Source organism: Mobula hypostoma, chromosome 9 (assembly GCF_963921235.1).
Source record: "Mobula hypostoma chromosome 9, sMobHyp1.1, whole genome shotgun sequence".
Taxonomy (NCBI): domain Eukaryota; kingdom Metazoa; phylum Chordata; class Chondrichthyes; order Myliobatiformes; family Myliobatidae; genus Mobula; species Mobula hypostoma.
The window spans coordinates 147,499,683-147,523,419 of record NC_086105.1 but is presented as its reverse complement, the minus strand read 5'-3'; the positions used below and the strand labels follow the sequence as shown (position 1 = coordinate 147,523,419).

The window sequence follows — 23,737 nt, the reverse complement described above, 5'->3', positions numbered from 1 at the left end:
TGCTTGAATTTCCAGCATCTGCAGAATTCTTCGTGTGTGCCCTTGTCTCCATATGATTTCCCACTCCCCAGCCCTCATGGTTTTGTGTGCCTTGTCCATATTCCAGTAACACAATTTTTCTACATACATTTGTACTATTTTAAACTAGAGTTTTTGACTCATCAGTAACGATTGCTGGCCTATAAATGCATTATCCTTTCTGTTGTGCTTACAGCAAAAAAACTGGATAGTTATAAAATACTATACAACAGAATCAGGCCCTTCGGCCCATCCAGTCTCTGTTGAACCATTTATACTGCTTTGTCTCATCAACCTGCACCAGGATTGTAGCCCTCCGTACCCATCCTGTCCATCGTACCTGTCCAAACTTCTCTTAAATGTTGAAATTGAAATCACATTCACCACTTGTGCTGACAGCTCATTCTGCACTCAACACCTTCTGAAGAAATTCCATGTTCCCTTCACCCTTCACCCTTGCCCCATGACCTTTGGTTGTAGTCCCACCTAACCTCACAGGAGAAGCCTTGCATTTATTCTATCTATCCTCATAATTTTGTACACCTTTATCAAATCTCCCCTCGTGCTCTAGGGAGTAAAGTTCTAACCTATCCAATCTTATAACTCAAGTTCTCCTGTCCCAGCATTATCCTTGTCAATTTTCTTTTCTTATATATCCTTTAATTTGTTTTTTTTTTGAGGGTGAGAATCATCGATGTCATGTTGCTGTTTTGCACTGATCTTCCTATCCGCACTTCAACTTTCAGTATCACTTTTAACCTGCCAGCTGAGTTTGAGGCTGTAAAACAGTGAATTGAAATTGCAAGTTGTCAGGTTGCTGAGCAACACCATGCCAATACTGCCAGGTCTTGCTTTTCAGCTTGTTGATATGCAGTGCACTGGTTCAGTCTTGGCCCATTGCTTCAGTAGCAAACTTAGAACTGTACTGGAGGGTAAAGGGTCATTCACTGAGTTAGGTGCAAATGCTCTGCTTCACTCAAACTATTTATCCTGGTAAGTTTTCCATTCTGTGTTGTGTTGAAACTTATTTGTAACATTTCTTTTCATCTTTGGAGTCTTGTACCCTGAACAGTAGAATGACTTGTGTTTCCATGTGGCGTATGCCCAAACCGGTTATCTCTGTTGCTGCCTGAATGCAAGCATGCCTTTGGAACTGCTTGCAGTTGGTGGGATTTTGTGTGTGCATGTGTTTCATCTGTGTTGGCACCAATTCACTTCTAGTTAAATGAAGGGCACAGTTTGTCAGCTGGTTGTACAGAGATGGTCTGCTGCTGATCTTATTAGCTTGGCAGGTCAGGTCAGTGATATTTCAACCTATTACTTTTGCAGGTGTATGTGATAGTCCACTGTGCTCTAATGCAAGGATTCCCAACGTTATGCCATGGTCCAATACCATTAAGCAAGGGGGTTCTGTTGACCCCAGGTTGGGAACAGCTCATGACCAGCATAAAAATGGATTGCTCTCTGTTCAAATTAATATCAGAGAATGTACACAGTTTACAACCTGAAATTCTTATTCTTTGCAGGCATCCACGAAACAAACAAAAACAAAGAATAAATCACAGAAACATCAGAACTCCAAAGATCCCCCTTCCCCTACCCACGCAGAAGCATGGACCTTCCTCCTCCCCCACTACCTACATGAGAAAAATCAGAGCCCACTCCTCCCCACCATGCAAGCAATGGCAAAAGCACACACCGCCTGCTATCTTGATGTTTCAGTCAGCGACATTGGCGAGGAACCGAGTCGTCCATGGGGCCACACCCTGAAGACTCACTTCTTCCAGGCCGCATCTGGAGATATCAAAACATCAGGCCGTAAGGCCGGTCCGAAACCCACTGCTCGCAGAGAACCATAGTTTGAGTTGTAGATCACAAACTCCGACAGGGCCCCAGACACCTTAAAAAGAAAAGAGAGATGTGAGACAAGAAGAATAAGCTGTTTGTGGACAAACTGGAAGAAGTTGCCTGGGTCTGCAAAAACTTCTGATGCCATCTTTTCTAGCTCTTCCCCTTCTCTTTCAAAAGAGAAGATGTCAGCTGTGCTTTTTGATTAATCTGAAAGCAAAATAAAATGGCAATTCTAGGAATCTGATATAAATACAAACTGGTGCTAATACACCTGTGGAATTGGAGACATGATTACTTTTTGTTGTCCAGCGTTTTGAGTTTGTTTCAGATGAATTTGTTGATTTCCTTTTTGCGTATGTGTTGCGTATGGATTGGTGCAGTGCAAGGTACTACGAAGTTTTGAAAAGACGTAGAGCACGGTTATTAACATTGCAATATTTTGCAGAAAGAAAAACTGGAAAACTAATCCCATGGAAATACCACAACATTTCTGTAGAATTAGGGTCAGGCCTTTTGACTTGGCCATTCCAAGACATGAAACTTCTTCTGTTTAACCATTCTTTGGTAGACTGACTAGTGTGTTTAGGGTTGTCGTCTTGCTGCATGACCCACTTCTCTTGAGCTTTAGTTCACGGACGGATACTCTAACATTTTCCTGTAGAATTTGCTGGTACAATTTAGAATTCATAGTTCTATCAATGATGGCAAATTGTAGTGATCCCGAGGCAGGGAAGCAGGCCCAAACCACGACACTCCCACCACGTTTCACAGATGGGATGAGGTTCTTGTGCTGGAATGCAGTGTTTGCTTTTTGCTGAACCTAACACTTCTTATTTAAGCCAAAAAGTTCTTATAAAGGCATTGCCCTTTCTGATGTGTTTACAACAAATTTCTGGATAGAGTAATAAAATACTATAGAACAGAATCATGCCCTTCGGCCCATCCAGTTTCTGTCGAACCATTTAAACTGCTTCGTCTCATTGACCTGCACTGGGACCGTAGCCCTCCATACCCATCCTGTCCATGATGCCTGTCCAAACTTCTCTTAAATGTTGAAGTTGAAATTGAAATCAAATTCACCAGTTGTGCTGACAGCTCATTCCACACTTTCACCACCCTGTGGACCCATCTGTCCACAGAACATTTTTCCGGTAGCCTTCTGGTTTATCCATGTGGTCTTCAGTAAACTTTAGACTGGCAGCAAACACGAGGAAATCTGCAGATGCTGGAAATTCAGGCAACACACACAAAATGCTGGTGAACGCAGCAGGCTGGACAGCATCTCTAGGAAGAGGTACAGTCGATGTTTCGGGCCGAGACCCTTTTCACAAAGCATTTTGTGTGTGTTGTTTAGACTGGCAGCAATGTTTTTGGAGAGTGGTGGCTTTCTCCTTGCAATCCTGCCATGCACACCATTGTTATTCACTGTTTGCCTGATGGTAGACTCCTGAACACTGATGTTAGCCAATGCCAGAGAGGCCTGCAGTTCCTTGGATGTTACCCTGAGGTTCTTAGTGACCTCCTGGGATATCACACACCTTGTTCTTGGAGTGATTTTTTTTTTTGGTTGACCACTCCCTGGGAAAGTAACAACGGTGCTGAATTTCCTCTATTTGTACACCATTTGCCTGACTGGATTGATGGAGCCCAAACTCATTAGAAATGATTTTCTGTCCTTTTCCAGCCTGGTGAGCATCAACAACTTTTTTTTTTGAGGTCCTCAGAAATCTTCTTTGATCGAAGCATGGTGCACTTACAAAAACCTTTGATAGTGAAGACCCAGGTTTATATTCTTTAAATAGGGCAGGGCCTCCCACACTCACACCTGATTGTCATCCCATGGTTGAAACATCTAACTTTTAATTTCCCCTTTAAATAAACAGATAATAGAGTTTCACATACTTTTTCTAACAAATACTTGTAATATTGGATCATTTTTCTCAGTAAACAAATGAACAAGTATAATGTTTCTGTGTTTTTTAATTAGGTTCTCTTATTTAGTGTTAGGTCTTGTGAAAGATCTGATCATATTTTAGGTCATTTATACAGAACAGAGAAAATTCTAAAGAGTTCGTAAATTTTCTAGCACCGTTTGTACTTTTACGACTATGTTAAATGGATTAAATGTATCTAGGTTTTTGTTATCTACCAATTGCCATGGTCTTGCTCTTCGTCGAAGCAGTTGTGACTAGATTAGCTAACAAGCTTGTCAAGCTAATGGTGACTTAGTGACAATCACCATTAAGAATGATACGGTAATGGTCCCTTAATATTACATCATTAAAGGGTGGTACGGTAGTGTAGCAGCTTGTGTAACACCAAAGTCTCACCAAGTGAAGTTCCGTTTCCACTGTTGTCTGCGAAGAGTTTGCACGTTCTCCCCCATGACTGCGTTGGGTCCCTCTGAGTTTCCTGCCACGTTCCAAAGGTGTGCGGGTAGCTGCAGGTACCGGAAGCATGGCAACACCTGCAGGCTGCCTTGGCACACTTCTCGTGACTAATCTGATCTTTTATCTTCTTGCCATTTGTGCTATTTAAACAATGGTCAAGAACATTAAGTTAATTATTTAGGTAAAACTTGTAATGCCATTTGGATATTTTTGGAGTGTCCTGTTTAAAGTTGCTGTTTTTTCTTTCTCTTAGGAATCTCTGGGAAGAGTCAAATTCTGTTTGCTTTGGTCTTTGTCACTCGATACCTGGATCTGTTCACGGTTTTCATCTCTTTCTACAACACGTTCATGAAGGTAAATTTAAGATTGTGGCTGAAGAATTTCCTGCAACACTGAAGTGTGGTGGCACAGAGATCTTTCTTGCACAGTCACAATGTGGAAAATTTCCCCTGGCACTTCCTATCAAAAATGATAGGATAAAGTCAATACAACTATTTACTGCCCAATATGTCTACTGTCACTCAGTGGTAGGTGTGAACAATGCTATAAGTATGCCACTCATTGGCCCATTTGGGTTTCAGTTGCCAGCAGCTCTCTTCAGTCTCAGCTCAAACATGGCTGCACAAAGTTCTTTCAAAGTTGCTGCGTAAGTTGAAAGGTGGATTATGAAGGCACGTGGTACGTTAGCTTTCATTAACCGGGAAATCGAATTGAAGAGCCACGAGGTAATATTGTAGCTCTATAAAACTCTTGTTTTGACTGCACTTGGAATATTGTGTTCAGTTCTGGTCATCTCATTATGTGAAGGATCTGGAAACTTTAGAGAGGGTGCAGAGGACATTTACCAGGTTGCTGCCTGGATTAGAGAGTATGTCTTATGAGGATAGGTTGATCAAGCTAGGGCTTTTCTCTTTAGAGCGAAGGAGGATGAGAGGTGATTCGATAGACGTGTGTAAGATTGTAAGAGGCAAACAACGGGAATTCTGCAGATGCTGGAAATTCAGGCAACATACAGCAAAGTTGCTGGTGAACGCAGCAGGCCAGGCAGCATCTCTAGGAAGAGATACAGTCGACGTTTCAGGCTGAGACCCTTCGTCAGGACTAACTGAAGGAAGAGTTAGTAAGAGATTTGAAAGTGGGAGGGGGAGATCCAAAATGATAGGAGAATACAGGAGGGGTAGGGATGGAGCCAAGAACTGGACAGGTGATTGGCAAAGGGGATATGAGAGGATCATGGGACAGGAGGCCCAGGGAGAAAGACAAGGGAGGGGGGGACCCAGAGGATGGGCAAGGGGTATAGACAGAGGGAGAAAAAGGAGAGTGAGAGAAAGAATGTGTGTATAAATAACAGATGGGGTACGAGGGGGAGGTGGGGCTTTAGCGGAAGTTAGAGAAGTCAATGTTCATGCCATCAGGTTGGAGGCTACCCAAACGGAATATAAGGTGTTGTTCCTCCAACCTGGGTGTGGCTTCATCTTTACAGTAGAGGAGGCCATGGATAGACATGTCGGAATGGGATGTGGAATTAAAATGTGTGGCCACTGGGAGATCCTGCTTTCTCTGGCGGGCCCTCACCTGCCACCCCACCAGCCTCCGGGTCCAACATATTCTCCGTAACTTCCGCCACCTCCAACGGGATCCCACCACTAAGCACATCTCCTCTCCCTCCCCCGCTTTCCACAGGGATCACTCCCTACGTGACTCCCTTGTCCATTTGTTCCCCCATCCCTCCCTCCTGGCACTTACCCTTGTGAGCGGAACAAATGCTACACATGCCCTTACACTTCCTCCCTTACCACCATTCCGGGCCCCAGACAGTCCTTCCAGGTGAGGCGACACTTCACCTGTGAGTCGGCTGGGGTGATGTACTGTGTCCGGTGCTCCCGATGTGGCCTTCTATATATTGGCGAGACCCGATGCAGACTGGAAGACCGCTTTGCTGAACACCTACACTCTGTCTGCCAAAGAAAGCAGGATCTCCCAGTGGCCACACATTTTAATTCCACGTCCCATTCCCATTCTGACATGTCTATCCACGGCCTCCTCTACTGTAAAGATGAAGCCACACTCAGGTTGGAGGAACAACACCTTATATTCCGTCTGGGTAGCCTCCAACCTGATGGCATAAACATTGACTTCTCTAACTTCCGCTAATGCCCCACCTCCCCCTCGTACCCCATCCGTTATTTATTTTTATACAAACATTCTTTCTCTCACTCTCCTTTTTCTCCCTCTGTCCCTCTGACTATACTCCTTGCCCATCCTCTGGGTCCCCCCCCCCCCCCGTCTTTCTCCCTCGGCCTCCTGTCCCATGATCCTCTCATACCCCCTTTGCCAATCACCTGTCCAGCTCTTGGCTCCATCCCTCCGCCTCCTGTCTTCTATCATTTTGGATCTCCCCCTCCAACTTTCAAATCTCTTACTGACTCTTCCTTCAGTTAGTCCTGACGAAGGGTCTCGGCCGGAAACGTCGACTGTACCTCTTCCTAGAGATGCTGCCTAGCCTGCTGCATTCACCAGCAACTTTGATGTGTGAAGATTGTAAGAGGCATTGATCGAGTGGAAAGCCAGAGACTATTTCCCAAGGTGGAAATGGCTAATGAGGGGGCATCATTTTAAGGTGATTGGAGGAAAGTATGGGGGGAGATGAGATATTTTAAAAAATATTGTGAAGGGTGCTAGGGGTTCACAAGTGTATCACCCATTTACCCATTTTAAGAATCTTGTGTGCAATAGCTTGTGGTTGTTAGATTCTTAAACTGGGTGATGAGGTAATAAATCTGTTCAAAATGAAACAGATTTTGCCTTGTTCTTCAGTGCATATAAAATAAAAACTAGTGTGCAGAAACAGTATTTCCGAGTAGACGTGTACTTCAGTGGGTCAGGCGGCATCTCTGTAGACCTGGTATCAATGGACCCCTCGGTTCATGGTAAAAAAAAGGGTGGAAACTTCTGATAGAAGGAAATGAACAGTCAACTGCTTCAATAGGTACATTTAATGTCAGCGAAGTGTATGCAATATACATCCTGAAATTCTTTTACTTCGCAAACGACTGCGAAAACAGAGGAGTGCCCCAAAGAGTGAATGACAGTTAACTGTTATAAACCCAAAGCCCCCTCCCAGCTCCTCCCTTCCCTTGCACAAGCAGCAGTAAAGCGACCCCCCCACCCCCCAAAAGCATCAGCACCACCACTGAGCACAGAAGTGTGCAGCAAAGCATCAGTAAAGACAGACTTGCAGTACCCCAAAGACTACTTGGGGTATTCGACATATCAACATTCCCTAATGAGAGGGAAAAAAAAGTGTCCCTGTTTCCACGTAATGAGAGGAGAGACATAGCAAACAACTCATTGCCTTATGGTGTTAAAAGTCTTTGCGTCACTTCTTCCGAGTTCTGGGCATGCAACCAGCTCACTGCTGTCGATTTTCCGTATCCCACGACACACCAGTTTTCTGTAGCAACACTGACCACGAGTCTGCCCGCCTTCAGAGCCACGAAATCCCAGAACCCTGAAGGCACACTAGTCTTCTAGGCCGCATCCTTGGCATGTCAAATAGTGGGCAGTCATGAGACCCCGAGAGCGAGTCCCATTTCTGCAAAGAACCGAAACCAGCGTGTAACTCCAGGTCAGGGTCTTCAAAAGAACCCTGAAAGGGAAAAAGAGATATTACAGACAGAAATAGAACTGTTTCTGAAGCTGCAAGCGAAGGAGTCGTCATTTGGTGCCATCTTCCTCCTAAGCTCCTCCTCATGCTTAGTCCCCTCTGTAGATGTTGCCTGACTTGCTGAGTTCCTCTAGCAGTTTGTAGTGCACGACAGTCGAAGCGATCAGTACCCTTGTCACCCATTCAGACACTATTTGTTACATGGAAACGTTTTTGCATCCAGATCTGGAACTTTACCCAACGGTGGAAGCATCTTCAGGACTGCAGTAGTTCAAAAAAGAGTTGCTGTACCACCACTTTCACAATGTCTTCTAAGGATGTCCATGAAATGCAGGCCTTTCTGGTGGGTTCATAAACTGCAAAGAGGAAAAAGGCTTTCCTCTTCACCTTACACACCTTGGGCCCTCCCTTCCCATTAAAGAACCAAACCAATTGCTTCAAAGGTGGTTATATTAATTTTTTTCTAACATTTGTGGGTACATTACACTTCTAGAGTTATTTTTAAGAGTTTGTGTGTGCAGGTAAGCTCTTATGAACACGGCTTGCTTGTCCTCTCAGATACTTATTGCTGAGCCATAGTGACTTTGTTTGTTTTCACAGGTCATCTACATTGCCTGTTCATTTGCCACAGTGTATTTGATCTACTTCAAATTCAAGGCTACATATGATGGAAACCATGACACATTCCGGGTGGAATTTCTGGTTGTCCCTGTCGGTGGGTTGTCCTTCCTGGTCAATCATGACTTCTCTCCAATGGAGGTAAATTATTTCAGAATCGGGTCTAATATCACAGTGTCGTTAAAATTTGTTGTTTTGCAGTACAGTGCAATATATTAAACATTACTATAAGTTTGTGGGCACGTGGCCAAGTGGTTAAGGCATTGAACTAGGTACCTGAAGGTCGTGAGTTCGAGCCCCAGCCGAGGGAACGTGTTGTGTCCTTGAGCAAGGCACTTAATCACACATTGCTCTGTGACGACACTGGTGCCAAGCTGTATGGGTCCTAATGCCCTTCCCTTGGACAACATTGGTGTCGTGGAGAGGGGAGACTTGCAGCATGGGCAACTGCTGGTCTTCCATACAACCTTGCCCATGTCTGCACCCTGGGAGTGAAGACTTCCCAGGCGCAGATCCATGGTCTCGCAAGACTAACGGATGCCTTTACTACTTGCTTTTACTATAAGTTACAATAAGACTTGTATAAAAATAAGTGCGATCATGTTTGCTGTTGTATGCTGGGGCAGCAGGCTGAGGGTAGCAGACACCAACAGAATCAACAAACTCATTCATAAGGCCAGTGATGTTGTGGGGATGGAACTGGACTCTCTGACGGTGGTGTCTGAAAAGAGGATGCTGTCCAAGTTGCATGCCATCTTGGACAATGTCTCCCATCCACTACATAATGTACTGGGTGGGCACAGGAGTACATTCAGCCAGAGACTCATTCCACCGAGATGCAACACAGAGCGTCATAGGAAGTCATTCCTGCCTGTGGCCATCAAACTTTACAACTCCTCCCTTGGAGGGTCAGACACCCTGAGCCAATAGGCTGGTCCTGGACTTATTTCCTGGCATAATTTACTATTGCTATTTAACTATTTATGGTTTTATTACCATTTAATTATTTATGGTGCAACTGTAATGAAAACCAATTTCCCCCGGGATCAATAAAGTATGACTGAAATGGTGAGAGAGTGCTCATGGGTCCATGGACTGTTCAGAAATCTGATGTATGGAAGGAAGCTGGGTCTAAACTTAAACTCATAACATTTTGAAAAACAGTTTCTGAAGATGCTTTTGTTAACTTTCCAACTAAATTTGATTAAGTTGCTTAGCCGTGATATATCTCTGCTCAACATGGGAGGTGGCTCAGAAAGATTTCCTGTATTAGTGTTCAGAGGAGGTTCACCAGAATGATCTCGGGAATGAAGGGTTTAACATATGTTGGATTCTGGTGTTTAAATCCAAGGTTCTTTTAGAAGTCAGGAATGAAGCATAAAACTTCGATTGTTTTATTAAGAGTAAATAGAAAAAAGAGAACAGAAGCTGAACAGTGATAGGGTGCCTTACTACTTGAGGGGAGGAGCTAAAGATAGTGCCTAGCATAAAATGACTACTTTTATACCCAAAAGATAAGGAAATTCCATAGATAATAAGCCAATTAGAAAACACTTATTCAATACTGCCATAAAAACAGACAATGACTAAATACTAGCCACTTAATGAAAGAACAAAGATGCTTTAGAATTATACTTTGTATAACCATGTATTCACTCACAGGTGAAGTGTTGCTTCATCTGTGAGTCGGTTGGGGTCATATATTGTGTTCAGTACTCACAGTGTGGCCTCCTGTATATCACGAGACTTGACATAGATTGGGGGACCGCTCCGCCAGAACAAGTGGGATCTCCCAGTGGCCACCCATTTTAATTTCACTTCCTACTTCGGGATAAGGTCACGCTTAGGTTGGAGGAACATCACCTTGTATTCCATTTGGATAGCCTCCAACCTGATGGCAAGAACATCAACTTCTCAAACTTACAGTAATGCTTCTCTCCCCCCCCCCACCACCACCATTTCCCATTGCCTTTTCCCTCTCTCGTGTTATTTCCTTGCCCATCTGTCGTTTTCCTCTGGTGCTCCTCTTCTTCCTTCCTAGCTCTTTGTTTCATCCCTCCCCCTCTGTTTCACCTATCGCCTGGTTCTTCTCTATCCCTCCCCCCACCTTTCAAGCCTACTCCTCAGCATTTTTTCTCCAGTCTTACCAAACGGTTTTGGCCTAAAACATCAATTGTGCTTTTTTCCATAGATGCTGCCTGGCCCGCATTTTGCGTGTGTTGCTGAGACATCCAGCATCTGCAGATTTTCTCTTCTTTGTACATAGGAGTGCTTAATGGCTGCAGAGCTGTACTCACTGGAATTTAGTCGAATGTTCAGGGGGGTGGGGGGAGTCTCATCAAAGCCTACCAAATACTGAACTATTAACTAGACTCGAAAACTTGCACTCATTCCTCAATCACACTTTATCTACTTGTGCCCAACTCTGTCCCCTGTCACCAAGTGTATTCTAACTGCTATAAAGTTTGAATAAAGAAAGGCCCTTTTTTTTTTGGAAGAGAAATTGATTATTTGGCTATTTGGGTGCAAGTACCTCCCTGTAAGTCTTGTATATCAACCCCTCAGCCTCCTGAATGATCCAGAGTTTCCAGCTCCAACTCCCTAACATGGTCCGTTAAAAGCTGCAGCCGGATGCATTTCTTGCAGGTGTAGTCATCAGGGACATTGAAGGTTTCCCTGCCTTCCACATCCCACAAGAGGAGCCTTGCACTATTCTGCCTGGCATCCCTACTGCTCTAAATGTACAATAAGAATAAATAATAAAAATAAATAAATCTACCTACAGCTACTCCAGCTCTTGTTAAAGCCTCAGCTCTCCACTCTAACACTGGGCCTCTCACACAATGGCCACTCCACTTAAAGCTAACTATGGTTCCCTAGGAAACAAATAATCTGCAGGCTTTAATGAAACTCTGCAAACTGTGACTTCATTTGATTGTTGGGGTAAAAGTGATTGAAGACAGCGTACTGAGTTTTGTACTGTCAGAGTTACCAGATTAATTACCTGGGCTGACTGCACACTAAATTATCCTTGCCTGGACATTATCATAGCCACAACATCCACAAATCCCAGCACAAACCACTCAGATACATTTGGGAAAGTGAGCCTATGTCTCTGCTTGGAATGGTGACTGACTACACTATCATTTCAAAGTTCAAGGTAAAGTTATTATCAAACTACATGTATGTCATCATATACTACCCTGAAATTCATGTTCTTGCAGGCATTCACAGAACGAAAAAAGTACAGTGGAATCAATGGAAAAACTACACAGGCTGACAAGCAACCAATGTGCAAATACAAGAAAAAATATTACTGAGAAAACAAGTTGTAGAGCCCTTGAAAGTGATTTCATATTTGTGTTCAGTGATCATTTCAGTGTTGCAGTGAGTGCAGTTATCCACACTGGTTCAGGACCCTGGTGCTTGTTGGGGTAATAACTGTTCCCAAACCCAGTGGTGTGAGTCCTGAGGCTCCTGTACCTCCTTCCCGATGGAAGCAGCGAGAAGAGCATAGCCTGGATGGTGAGGGTCCAACAAGTGTCAGCGCTTTATCATGGCCTGGTATGAAAAGACTAATGCCTTTGAATGAAAAATCCTCCAAAAGATAATGGATTTGGCCCAGTACATCACAGGTAAAGTTCTCCCAATCACTGACCACATCTATATGAAACCCTATCATAGGAAAGCAGCAATAATCATCAGAGATCCTCACCACCCAGGCCTGTTCCTTTCTCACTCTGCCATTATATACAAATGTTTGTAGAAGGTACAGGAGCTTCAGGACTCACACCACCAGGTTCAAGAACAGTTGCAGCCCCACAATCAGGCTTTTGGACAAAAGGGATAACTCCATTCACTTGCAAACAACAGGAATTTTGCAGAAGCTGGAAATTCAAGCAACACACATCAAAGTTGCTGGTGAATGCAGCAGGCCAGGCAGCATCTCTAGGAAGAGGTGCAGTCGACGTTTCGGGCCGGGACCCTTCGTCAGGACTAACTGAAGGAAGAGTGAGTAAGGGATTTGAAAGTTGGAGGGGGAGATCCAAAATGATAGGAGAAGACAGGAGGGGGAGGGATGGAGCCAAGAGCTGGACAGGTGATTGGCAAAAGGGATAAGAGAGGATCATGGGACAGGAGGTCCAGGAAGAAAGACAAGGGGGTGGAGACCCAGAGGATGGGCAAGGGGTATATTCAGAGGGACAGAGGGAGAAAAAGGAGAGTGAGAGAAATAATGTGTGTATAAAAATAAGTAACAGATGGGGTACGAGGGGGAGGTGGGGCCTTAGCGGAATTTAGAGAAGTCGATGTTCATGCCATCAGGTTGGAGGCTACCCAGACGGAATATAAGGTGTTGTTCCTCCAACCTGAGTGTGGCTTCATCTTTACAGTAGAGGAGGCCGTGGATAGACATGTCAGAATGGGAATGGGATGTGGAATTAAAATGTGTGGCCACTGGGAGATCCTGCTTTCTCTGGCGGACAGAGCGTAGATGTTCAGCAAAGCGGTCTCCCAGTCTGCGTTGGGTCTCGCCAATATATAAAAGGCCACATTGGGAGCACCGGATGCAGTATATCACCCCAGCCGACTCACAGGTGAAGTGTTCATGTCCATCCACGGCCTCCTCTACTGTAAAGATGAAGCCACGCTCAGGTTGGAGGAACAACACCTTATATCCCGTCTGGGTAGCCTCCAACCTGATGGCATGAACATTGACTTCTCTAACTTCCGCTAATGCCCCACCTCCCCCTCGTACCCCATCTGTTACTTATTTTTATACACACATTCTTTCTCTCACTCTCCTTTTTCTCCCTCTGTCCCTCCGAATATACCCCTTGCCCATCCTCTGGGTCCCCCCCCCTTGTCTTTCTTCCTGGAACTCCTGTCCCATGATCCTCTCATATCCCTTTTCCTTATCACTTGGCTCCATCCCTCCCCCTCCTGTCTTCTCCTATCATTTTGGATCTCCCCCTCCCCCTCCAACTTTCAAGTCCCTTACTCACTGTTCCTTCAGTTAGTCCTGACGAAGGGTCTCGGCCTGAAACGTCGACTGCACCTCTTCCTAGAGATGCTGCCTGGCCTGCTGCGTTCACCAGCAACTTTTATGTGTGTTGCTTCCATTCACTTGGGTAGCCTTTGAATTGCTCCCACAATCAATGATCTCACTTTAAGGCTTCTTTATCTTGTTATTTCATGTTCTTGTTATTTATTGCTATTTATTTATATTTGTATTTACACAGTTTGTTGTCTTCTGTGCTCTGGTTGATCTCTCATTGATCCTGTTATAGTTACTGTTCTGTAGATTTGCTGAGTGTGCTGGCAGGAAAATAAATCTCAGGGTTGTATGTGTTGACATACGTACTCTGATAATATTCACTTTGACTTTGTCTTTCTAGATGTACTCAGTGGTGAGAATGGTTTTTCTTGTGATGGACTAGGCTATATTCACTACTTTTGGAGATTTGGGGAGAGGTTTGTGTGCAGACACATTGGAAAAAACTCGAGGTTCTCGTGTATTGCAGAAAGGGGTGTAAAATTCTTAGGATTGAAATGTGAAATTTAACTAAACCAAAGCAGTTCAAAAACATTTATTTGAAAAGTATTTAGCCTGAAGGAGGTCTGATCAAAGCTTTCTCTTGCAGATTCTGTGGACTTTCTCAATCTATCTGGAATCGGTTGCCATCCTACCACAGCTCTTCATGATCAGCAAGACTGGCGAAGCAGAAACTATCACGACCCATTACCTCTTCTTCCTTGGCATGTATCGTGCCCTGTACCTGATCAACTGGATCTGGCGCTATTACTTCGAGGGCTTCTTTGACCTCATTGCTATCGTGGCAGGCGTGGTTCAAACCATCCTCTACTGCGACTTCTTCTATTTGTATGTCACAAAAGGTGAGAACTGCTTTCTCTCCCTGCTAGCTGGGTGAAGACGTCAGCGTGATGGTGGAGGCGGATACATTAGGAGTGTTGAAGATGTTCTTAGTTTGACACACAGATGAAGAAAAATGGAGGGCTATGTGGGTTTGATTGATCTTGGAATAGGTTAAAAGTTTGGCACAACATTGTGGGCTGGAGGGCCTGTACTGTTCCATGTTAACACACGAAATGCTGGAGGAGCTCAGCAAGTATAGGGATGATGCCGGGGATAAGTTTCGTTTTTACACAGTGGTGAGTGCATGGAATGTGCTGCCAGGACTGGTGGTAGAGGCAGATATGTTAGGGGCATTGAAGAAGCATTTAACTAGGCACATGAATAAATTCGCATTGTGGGCTTGGGGATTATTTGAGGCAAGGTAGCTTTAAGTTTCCATTACACTCTAGTGTAGGGGTGACCATCCTTTTACATTCCATGCATCAGTTCTTTCACTCATGAGTTCAGATGTGCCATATAACTCTTGTACCCCCACTCAATTCTTGTAAAAAAAAATGTTAATATAGAACTCATGCTTGAAAAAAATTGATGCATGGAATGACTAAGGTTGGTCACCCCTACTCTAGAGCGTAGGAGAATGAGAGAAGATTTGACAGAGGTATACAGTTGAGGGGTGAAATAGGATAAATGCAGGCAGGCTTTTTCCACTGAGGTTGGGTGAGACTACAACTAAAGATCGTGGGTTAAGGGTGAAAGGAAACATTGAAGGGGAACCCGAGGGGAACTTACTCAGAGGGTGTGGCAAGTGTGGAGTGAGCTGCCAGCAGAAGTGGGTTTGATTGCAACATTGAGAGAAGTTTGGACAAGTACGTGGATGGGAGGGTTATGGGGGGGCTATGGTCCAGATGCAGGTCGATCAGACTAGTCAGGATTATAGTTCTTCACAGACTATATGTGTTGAAGGGACTGTTTCTGTGCTGTGCTGTGTTCTTCTGTGACTCTGACAATAAACCATAGTCATTATAATGACTTTTTCTTTCTCTGTTTTCCTTTAGTTCTGAAAGGAAAGAAGCTGAGTTTACCAGCTTAAGTGCCAAAGATCATCAGAACTTCTGTTGTTGGTCGTCTCCACACAAAGGAAGCATTACCACAAAAATCAAGAGCGTAAGATGCCTAAAACAGAGAGCAGAGGCAATAACTGAGTAGTATTTGAAGTTAATGTCAGCAGCTGATCTGTCATATAATGGACCACAGACTTCAGTTTTCTGTTTTATGCATCTTTGCCTTTTTTATTACAATGTAAAAATATATTTTCTACAAAAATCTATGCTGAAAGGCTGAATTACTCATAGTGGTTTAAAACAATCTTGGAGGCTTGGATTGGAAATGCATCATGTGTTTCTGCCTGAGCTGTTTACGAGGATTAAGTGCAAATTGTTTGGAAGAAATTTGAACATGGCTGACCACGTTAATTTACTTGTAATGCAGTATCTGATGGACAAAACTGGTCTGTGATTTTATTTTTCCAACCACTTACTATATTTATTTGAATTTGCCAAATTCTTTTTGAAAGTTGTTGATTCTATTCCCAGCTGCCACCTTTCGCTTCTACCAACCATTCAAAAAAAAACACTAGTTGTCTTAAAGGCTGTTGTAATGACAAGTCATTTGGCGAGATATCCTTTATTCTATCACCTCCAGATAGAATGCACATGTTCACATGTGAACATAGAACCTGAATAAAGATTATCAAAACCTAACTACATTAGATGTGCATATTACTGATTGGAAAGTGGTTTGGACAATATAACGTTTTAAGTATTCAAGGGACCATGAGGCTTTGAGTTTGATCCTGGGTTTTTTATTTTGTTGAACAAATTGATAGAATCGCTGACCTCGACTACCACTCTTATTATTTTTGAAACATTGAGAGGTTTACCTTGTAGTTTTTTTTACACACTGAGCTGTTGCATGATATCTTGTGATACTGCCCAATAAACATTTTATGGAAAAAAAACCTTTCCTTGTGTTCTGACACATTTGTCTACTTTTTAGTCTAGATGTCAAAGTAGGAAAATGTCTGCTTTAAGTCAGCAGCATTTGGCCGACGTAAACTTTTCCTGCCCTCACACCTTCACCGAAGTGTACACTGTGAGGCTGCATACATTTGGGGGTCTCAAAGTATTAATTTTACATTCTCTCCTTATTCAAAATGTTGCTGATGTTGCAAAATGCCTTTAAAATGTAGTGACAAATTGTACACTTGAATCTATAAATAAAAGCCACAAAATACAATAAAAGTAATGGCTCTGAGATTGAAAACAAACATTTATCTTTTCATTTATTTTGCAGTTTCCCGCCATGGCTTGATTTCCTCTGCAGTGACCATTCACGACCTCTAGGTGGTGATAGACAACATGGTTACATGTCTGAGTTCAAAGTAAATTTATTATCAAAATACCCATAACTACATTGAGATTCATTTTCTTGTAGGCATTAACAGTAGAACAAAAATACAATAGAATCAATGAAAAAAAACTACTCATCAAGGCTGCCAAGCATTCAATGTGCAAAAAAAACAAACTGTACAAATACAAAAAATAGTAATAATAAATAAAATTTGAGAACTTGAAAGTGAATCCATAGGTTATGGAATCAGTTCAGTGTTAAAGTGGCTGGAGTTATCTATACTGGTTAAGGAGCCTGATGGTTGAAGGGTAATAACTTTCTGAGCTTGTCAATGGTGGGGAGGGCTTTGCCCGGGTTTTATAACCTGACGGCATGAACATCGATTTCTCTAACTTCTGGCAACTGCTTCCCCTGTTTATTCCCTCCTTATCCCACCAGCCCCAGTATGCCATTCCTTTCCCCTCTCCCATCTGCCCATCTCCCACACATTCCTCCCTCTGATTCCCCTCCCCATCTTTATTCCATGGCCCACTGTCCTCTTGTCGGATTCTATTTCCTTCAGCCCTTTGTCACTTCTACCCATCAGCTGCCATCTTCTGACATTTATACTCCTCCCCTAACCCTCACCTACCTATCATCCCCCCTCCCTGGATCCACCTATCACCTGCCATTTCTTATCCCTCCCCCTTCCTGCCAGCTCTTTAGACTGGCTATCACCCCTCTTCCTGGCCCTGAAAAGGTGGCCTGACCTGAAGTGTCACTTGCAGGTATTCATGAGGTTCAGCGCTGTTAGGAGTGCAGTCCTTCAGTTGAAACCAAATTACTATGTGCTCTCCAAAGGACATCTTGTATGTTAGACTGACTTTTACTAAACAACACCTGAAGGGCATGCATTTTTTTGTACATCTATTCTTATGATTGGTGAAGACTAAATTGTGCCAAATGGCCTAATTTTGTTTGTATGTCTTGTCCTTCAATGCCAATAGTGGGAAAATATATACATAGAGTACAATCTTATTTATGTCGTGCTACAGCATACTAACAGATTCTTCCGGCCCAGTGGGCCTGTGTGACCAATTAACCTACTAACACACACGAGAGAATCTGCAGATGCTGGAAATCCAAGCAACACACACTAACACATAATGCCTTTGGAATGTGGGAGGAAATTGGAGAGATCTATGTGGTCACAGGGAGTGCATACAACCTTACAGAGCCATTTTTAAACAGAATTGACAAGCATTTATGGATTAAACTGTTCAAATACCTTGTTTGCATGATCGTGCTGGTCGGACGATGCTGAGGATGTTCTACGAGTCTGTGGTGGCCAGTGCTATCATGTTTGCTGTTGTGTGCTGGGGCAGCAGGCTGAGGGTAGCAGACATCAACAGAATCAACAAACTCATTCGTAAGACTAGTGATGTTGTGGGGATGGAACTGGACTCTCTGACGGTGGTGTCTGGAAAGAGGATGCTGTCCAAGTTGCATGCCATCTTGGACAATGTCTCCCATCCACTACATTAATGTACTGCAACACACATCAAAGTTGCTGGTGAACGCAGCAGGCCAGGCAGCATCTCTAGGAAGAGGTACAGTCGACGTTTCAGGCTGAGACCCTTCGTCCTGACAAAGGTTCTCGGCCTGAAACGTCGACTGTACCTCTTCCTAGAGATGCTGCCTGGCCTGCTGCGTTCACCAGCAACTTTGATGTGTGTTGCTTGAATTTCCAGCATCTGCAGAATTCCTGTTGTTTACATTAATGTACTGGTTGGGCACAGGAGTACATTCAGCCAGAGACTCATTCCACTGAGATGCAACACAGAGCGTCATAGGAAGTCATTCCTGCCTGTGGCCATCAAACTTTACAACTCCTCCCTTGGAGGGTCAGACACCCTGAGCCAATAGGCTGGTCCTGGACTTATCTCCTGGCATAATTTACATATTACTATTTAAGGTTTTATTACTATTTAATTATTTATGGTGCAACTGTTAACAAAAACCAATTTCCCCCGGGATCAATAAAGTATGACTATGACTATGATCAATCACCATTCACAATACAGGTGTTAAAAGTCAATAGAAACTACAAGCTAACAACCGATTCTCATTGCCAACTTCAGGGAGAGATACAGCAGCCTGAAGACACACACTCAATTATTCAGAAACAGCTTCTTCCCCTCTGTATCCAATTTCTGAATGGAAATTGATCCCATGAACACGACCTCACTACTTCTTTACTTTAATATATATACTTACTGTAAATCATGTGTTTTAAAGTCTATTATATATTGTACTGGTGCTGCAAGGACAACACAATTCATGATATATGCTGGTGATATTAAACCTGATTGATGATGTTTTGAAATGAGTGAAATATCCCCCAGTTGGTGTGTGCTTTGCATTCTTATCTTGTCTATGGATGCCAAATGGCTCCGGTCCCCTGTTGTGTAAAGAGAAGCAATGCTCTTCAAAGACCTCCCTTGCCTGAGTTGACTGCACACTATCCATAAACCCCTTACCTGGACATTATCTTACACTTTGCCTTGCTGCAACTCGAGTAACAATGTAAAGGCAGTGAGCAGTTGGTGACATGGAGCGATTTTAACATCAAGTGCTGCTGGCACACCGTCAACTCGGTGAGGATGTCCTTTGATCTGCCATCATGTTGAGACGTCAGTGGAGGAATGCTGCTGACTGGTACACTCCAGGCTGTGGGAGTACCTGCTGAGGGTTGCACCGAAGCTCGATGCACCCACTCCAAGCACTGGGTGGGGAAGGACCACAGTGTAGGATTCTTCTGCTATTGGACAAGGAGGGGCTGAGGTGGGTGAGGAATCCCCTCAATTATTGGAGTAGTATACCACCTTGGGGGTGGGCACACAAAAGGCAGTACGACTGAGCAGTTGAAGTGGCAGGGTACAGACTTGAGAGCAAGGAACAAGCTGAGGTTTGACAAATTTAAGCATTAGGTGGTGGGTCCATTGTCCAAGACTAGATTGAAGCAGCAGGGTTCGGGGTCTGAGAACAAAGATTGACCTACTGTTTGGCCAATTTAAGCACTGGGCCAGATTGGAAAGGTCGGGGGGTTGGTGCTGGAGGTGAGTGACATGCCGGTGTTTCGTTCTCTACTTGCGGGGTTTACTAGTCTCTGCATTGAGCTGAGGCTCCTGGATTGGCTGTGACTGACTTTGTGGCTGTGGACTCACTTTTGTGAACTTCAATTCTGAATGTTGTTTGCTTGCTTTTATTGTTTGCATGACTTAATTCTTTTCTGCACATTGGGTGTTTGAAGTATTTTTTAATGGGTTCTATTGGGTTTCTTTTTTGTGTGGCTGACTGTAAGGAGATGAATCTCAAGCTGTATATACTAAACATTGATAATAAATCTACTTTGAACTTTGTGTAAGGATTTTGAGTACTGTAAGCATTGATTATGAATATAAAAAAGGCACTGCACAATTTATTCTTGTAAACATTTTTATTAGCAATCAACATTTTGTTTAAAATAAGTTTTGTTAAAAGGTGTGTACACCATTACTTCATGCTTCATGTTAAAATTGCATTGTTCAAAGGAAAGAGGAGTGTTATATTATCTATATGTCTCAACAGGCCCTCTAATGAAAGGTTGGACAGATTAGGCTTCTGTTCATGGAACCTAGAAGAGTGAGAGATAATTTCATTGGGAAAAAGTTAAGATCTTGAGATTTTGATGGGAGTCAAACAAACAAAGTAGGGCAGCAGGTCCCCTATGTCTGTCCATTATCAGAAAGAGGTTCGTTATCACTGACATACGCTCAGTGGCCACTTCATTAGGTACACCTCATTAATGCAAATATCCAACCAGCCAATCATGTGGCAGCAACTCAATGCATAAAAGCATGTGGACATGGTCAAGAGGTTCAGTTGTTGCTCAGGCTAAACATCAGAAAGAGGAAGAAATGTGACAGGGTGTCTTTGACAGGGTGGCTTGAGTACCTCAGAAACTACTGATCCCAGGGTTTTCATGCACAACAGTCTCTAGAGCTTACAGAGGATAGTGTGGAAAACAAAACACATCCAGTGAGCAGCAGTTCTGTGGGTGTAAAGGTCTTGTTAATGAGAGAGGTCAGAGGAGAATGGCCAGACTGGTTCAAGCTGACAGGAAGGTGACAGTAACTCAGATAACCACACATTACAACAGTGGTGTGCAGAAGAGCATCTCTGAATGCACAACACATTGAACCTTGAAACGGATGGGCTACAGACACAGAAGATCACACTGGGTTCCACTCCTCACCTAAGAGTGGTCGCTGAGTGTATGTTGTGAAAGTTGTTGTTTTGTGGCAGCAGTACAGTGCAATAATACAAATGACTAAAAGTTATAATATGGAATATAAAAAAACAAGTGTAACGAGAGAGCAAAATGGTGAGGTAGTGTTCACTCCCAAGTAGACAGGGTGCTTGCGATGCCTCAGTGTTGCTCCGCACCAGGTCACTTTAAGCTGGCGCTTGGCTTCACGGTTCCTGAGGTGGAATGCACAAACTTGCGTCTTTGATGGGTTTGTGCGGAGGTGGTTTTCTTCATAGTGGGATGTTAGTCCCTCCAAGGCCTCAGAAAGCGTTTTCTCCACCGTGTTAAAACCAGCACTTTGGGCAGTAATGCATAAGTCATCAGCATATATAACATGGCGTGTGACATCATCTATAGGCTGGCCATTCGTGGAGATGTTGTACAGAGCAGTGCAAGCACACTTCCCTGAGGAAGACCATTCTTCTGAACACGCCACCTACTGCACTTCCCACCTAGTTCAACATAGAACCGGTGACTCTGAAGCATGCTTTCTAACAGCTCTGTTAAGTGAGTATCTTTTGTCATCTCTAGGATCTTGCAGAGGAGACGTCTATGGTTCACTGTATCGTAAGCTGCTGACAAGTCTACAAAAACAGCACCTGTTACCATCCCTTGCTCAAAACCATCTTCGATATACTGTGTGAGGTTGAACAGTTGGCTTGTTCTTGATCTGCCGGGGCGGAAACCTGCTTGCTCTGGAATGATCTTCTCATCTCCAGTTGGTGCTATCCTATTGAGTATCAGGCGTTCCAACAGCTTATTGATGTGGCAAAGCAGTGAGATTGGCTGAAAAGTCTTAGGATCTGAGGGATCTTTTCTAGGGCTTAGGTAGTGCTATTACATGTGACTTCTGCCAAATATTAGGTAGCTTGTGTGTTGCCAGACAGTGGCTGAATAATTGTAGGAGCCATTTCTTTGCTTGCTGTCCAAGATGCTTTATCTGCTCCAGTACTATGTTGTTGAGACCAATTGCCTTCCCGTGTTTTAGACTAGATTTCCAGCTCTTCCATGGTGAATGGTCCAGTGAAGCCAGGGTCATCGCTGTACCTCTTCCTACTGTTGCCCATGATAGTTGGAAAGTAGAAAGAACAACTTAAGAAGCCAAACCTCCTGATAGAACAAAGGACGGTACAACACAGTTCAGACCCTTCAACCCACAATGTTGCACTTGCCTTTCAACCTTCTCCAAGATCAATCTAACCCTTCCCTCCCACTTCATCATCATTATGTGACATGGTCTCACGTCCATGACTGTTTTTGGCAAATTTTTCTGTATTCTCTTCTTCCGGATAGTGTCTTTACAAGCCGGGTTACCCCAGCCACCACCGGCTCCCATGGTTTCACGTGGCCTTGAAGGTGGCTTTGAAGAAAGCCGGAGAAACGGGTGCTACACCTTGCCCAAGGGTGACCTGTAAACTAGCAGAGGGAAGGCGCACCTTACACCTCCTTTGGTAGAGATGTATCTCCACCTTGCCACCTCTTCCCTCTCACAAACTCTTCTGTTTTCCTTTCATCCATGAGCCTTTCTAAGAGACTCTTAAATACTCCTAATGTAACTGCCAATACAACCCCCCCCCGTAGAACATTCCACATACCCCTCACTCGGTGTAAAATTCCTAAATTAATGATCCCCTACTTCCAATCACCTCAAAGTTATGACCCCTAGTAGTTATGACCCCAAAGTTATCACCCTGGGAATAAGTCTCTGGCTGACTATGCTATCTATGCCTGTTATCAATCACCCCCCACCCCCCATCTTCCTTCTCTCCAAAGAGAAAAGCTTTTTCTCTTTACTCGGAAGACATGCTCTCTCATCCAGGCAGCTTTCTGGTGAGTCTCCTCTGAATCCTCTCTAAAGCTTCCACATCCTTCCGATAGTGAGGCGACCAGAACTACAACGTTACCTGAACTCTCAATCTCCCCTGAGGTGTCTGTCTGTCTGTGTCTTGTTTTACGGTGGTTGGCACCCAGCTTAATGGTGCATTACCACCACCTTCTGCTCCAGAGTGTGCCATAGACATACATTCTAAATCCCTTCACTCAATCTCACACACACACCCAACCTATACTTTATCCTCCTAGTACCCTATTCTTGTTTATCCGTCATATCCTATAAAAAACCCCTGTACCCCTTAAGAAAGCTAAAAATACCCTAACCTGTGCTCTCTCACCAATGCCCAGCAACCCTTTTAATGTGATTCCTGCACCCCCAGTTCCCTTAGATTAATTCTCATCATCTCTCTCTGTATCTCATACTTGCTGCAACTCAGAACTACATGTTCTACTGACTCCTCTTTCTGACATTCCTCACACAATCCTGTCTGGTGTTTCCCTATCATTTTCAATGTTTTTAATGCACAATGCCCCAGCTTTAACCTAGGCCACATAGTTTCCTCTCTTCTGTTTTCCATTACCTACGCTAGTACCTGCAACACTTTTTTGTATTTGATATAAATGCCTCCCTTTCCCCTCCCTGTCCCATCTTTCTTGCCACATTTGGTTGATTTTTTTCCCAGATTACACACTTAACCTCTGCTTTACTGATATTAATGTGCATTTCTATGCTTTCTTTCTTTAAT

At 43.7% G+C, this 23,737-nt stretch overlaps 1 protein-coding gene across 1 annotated transcript in view; it reads left to right on the top strand.

The window, feature by feature from the left end:
- Positions 1 to 16,719, top strand: part of kdelr2b (KDEL endoplasmic reticulum protein retention receptor 2b) — a 32,410-nt gene extending 15,691 nt beyond the window's left edge. Inside the window, exons 2-5 of the mRNA XM_063059395.1 lie at positions 4,513 to 4,613; positions 8,527 to 8,685; positions 14,187 to 14,439; positions 15,475 to 16,719. Of these exons, the coding sequence (XP_062915465.1) occupies positions 4,513 to 4,613; positions 8,527 to 8,685; positions 14,187 to 14,439; positions 15,475 to 15,509 (548 nt within the window). The 3' untranslated portion in view covers positions 15,510 to 16,719. The remainder of the gene's footprint in view (positions 1 to 4,512; positions 4,614 to 8,526; positions 8,686 to 14,186; positions 14,440 to 15,474) is intronic.
- Positions 16,720 to 23,737: the final 7,018 nt, after the last annotated feature.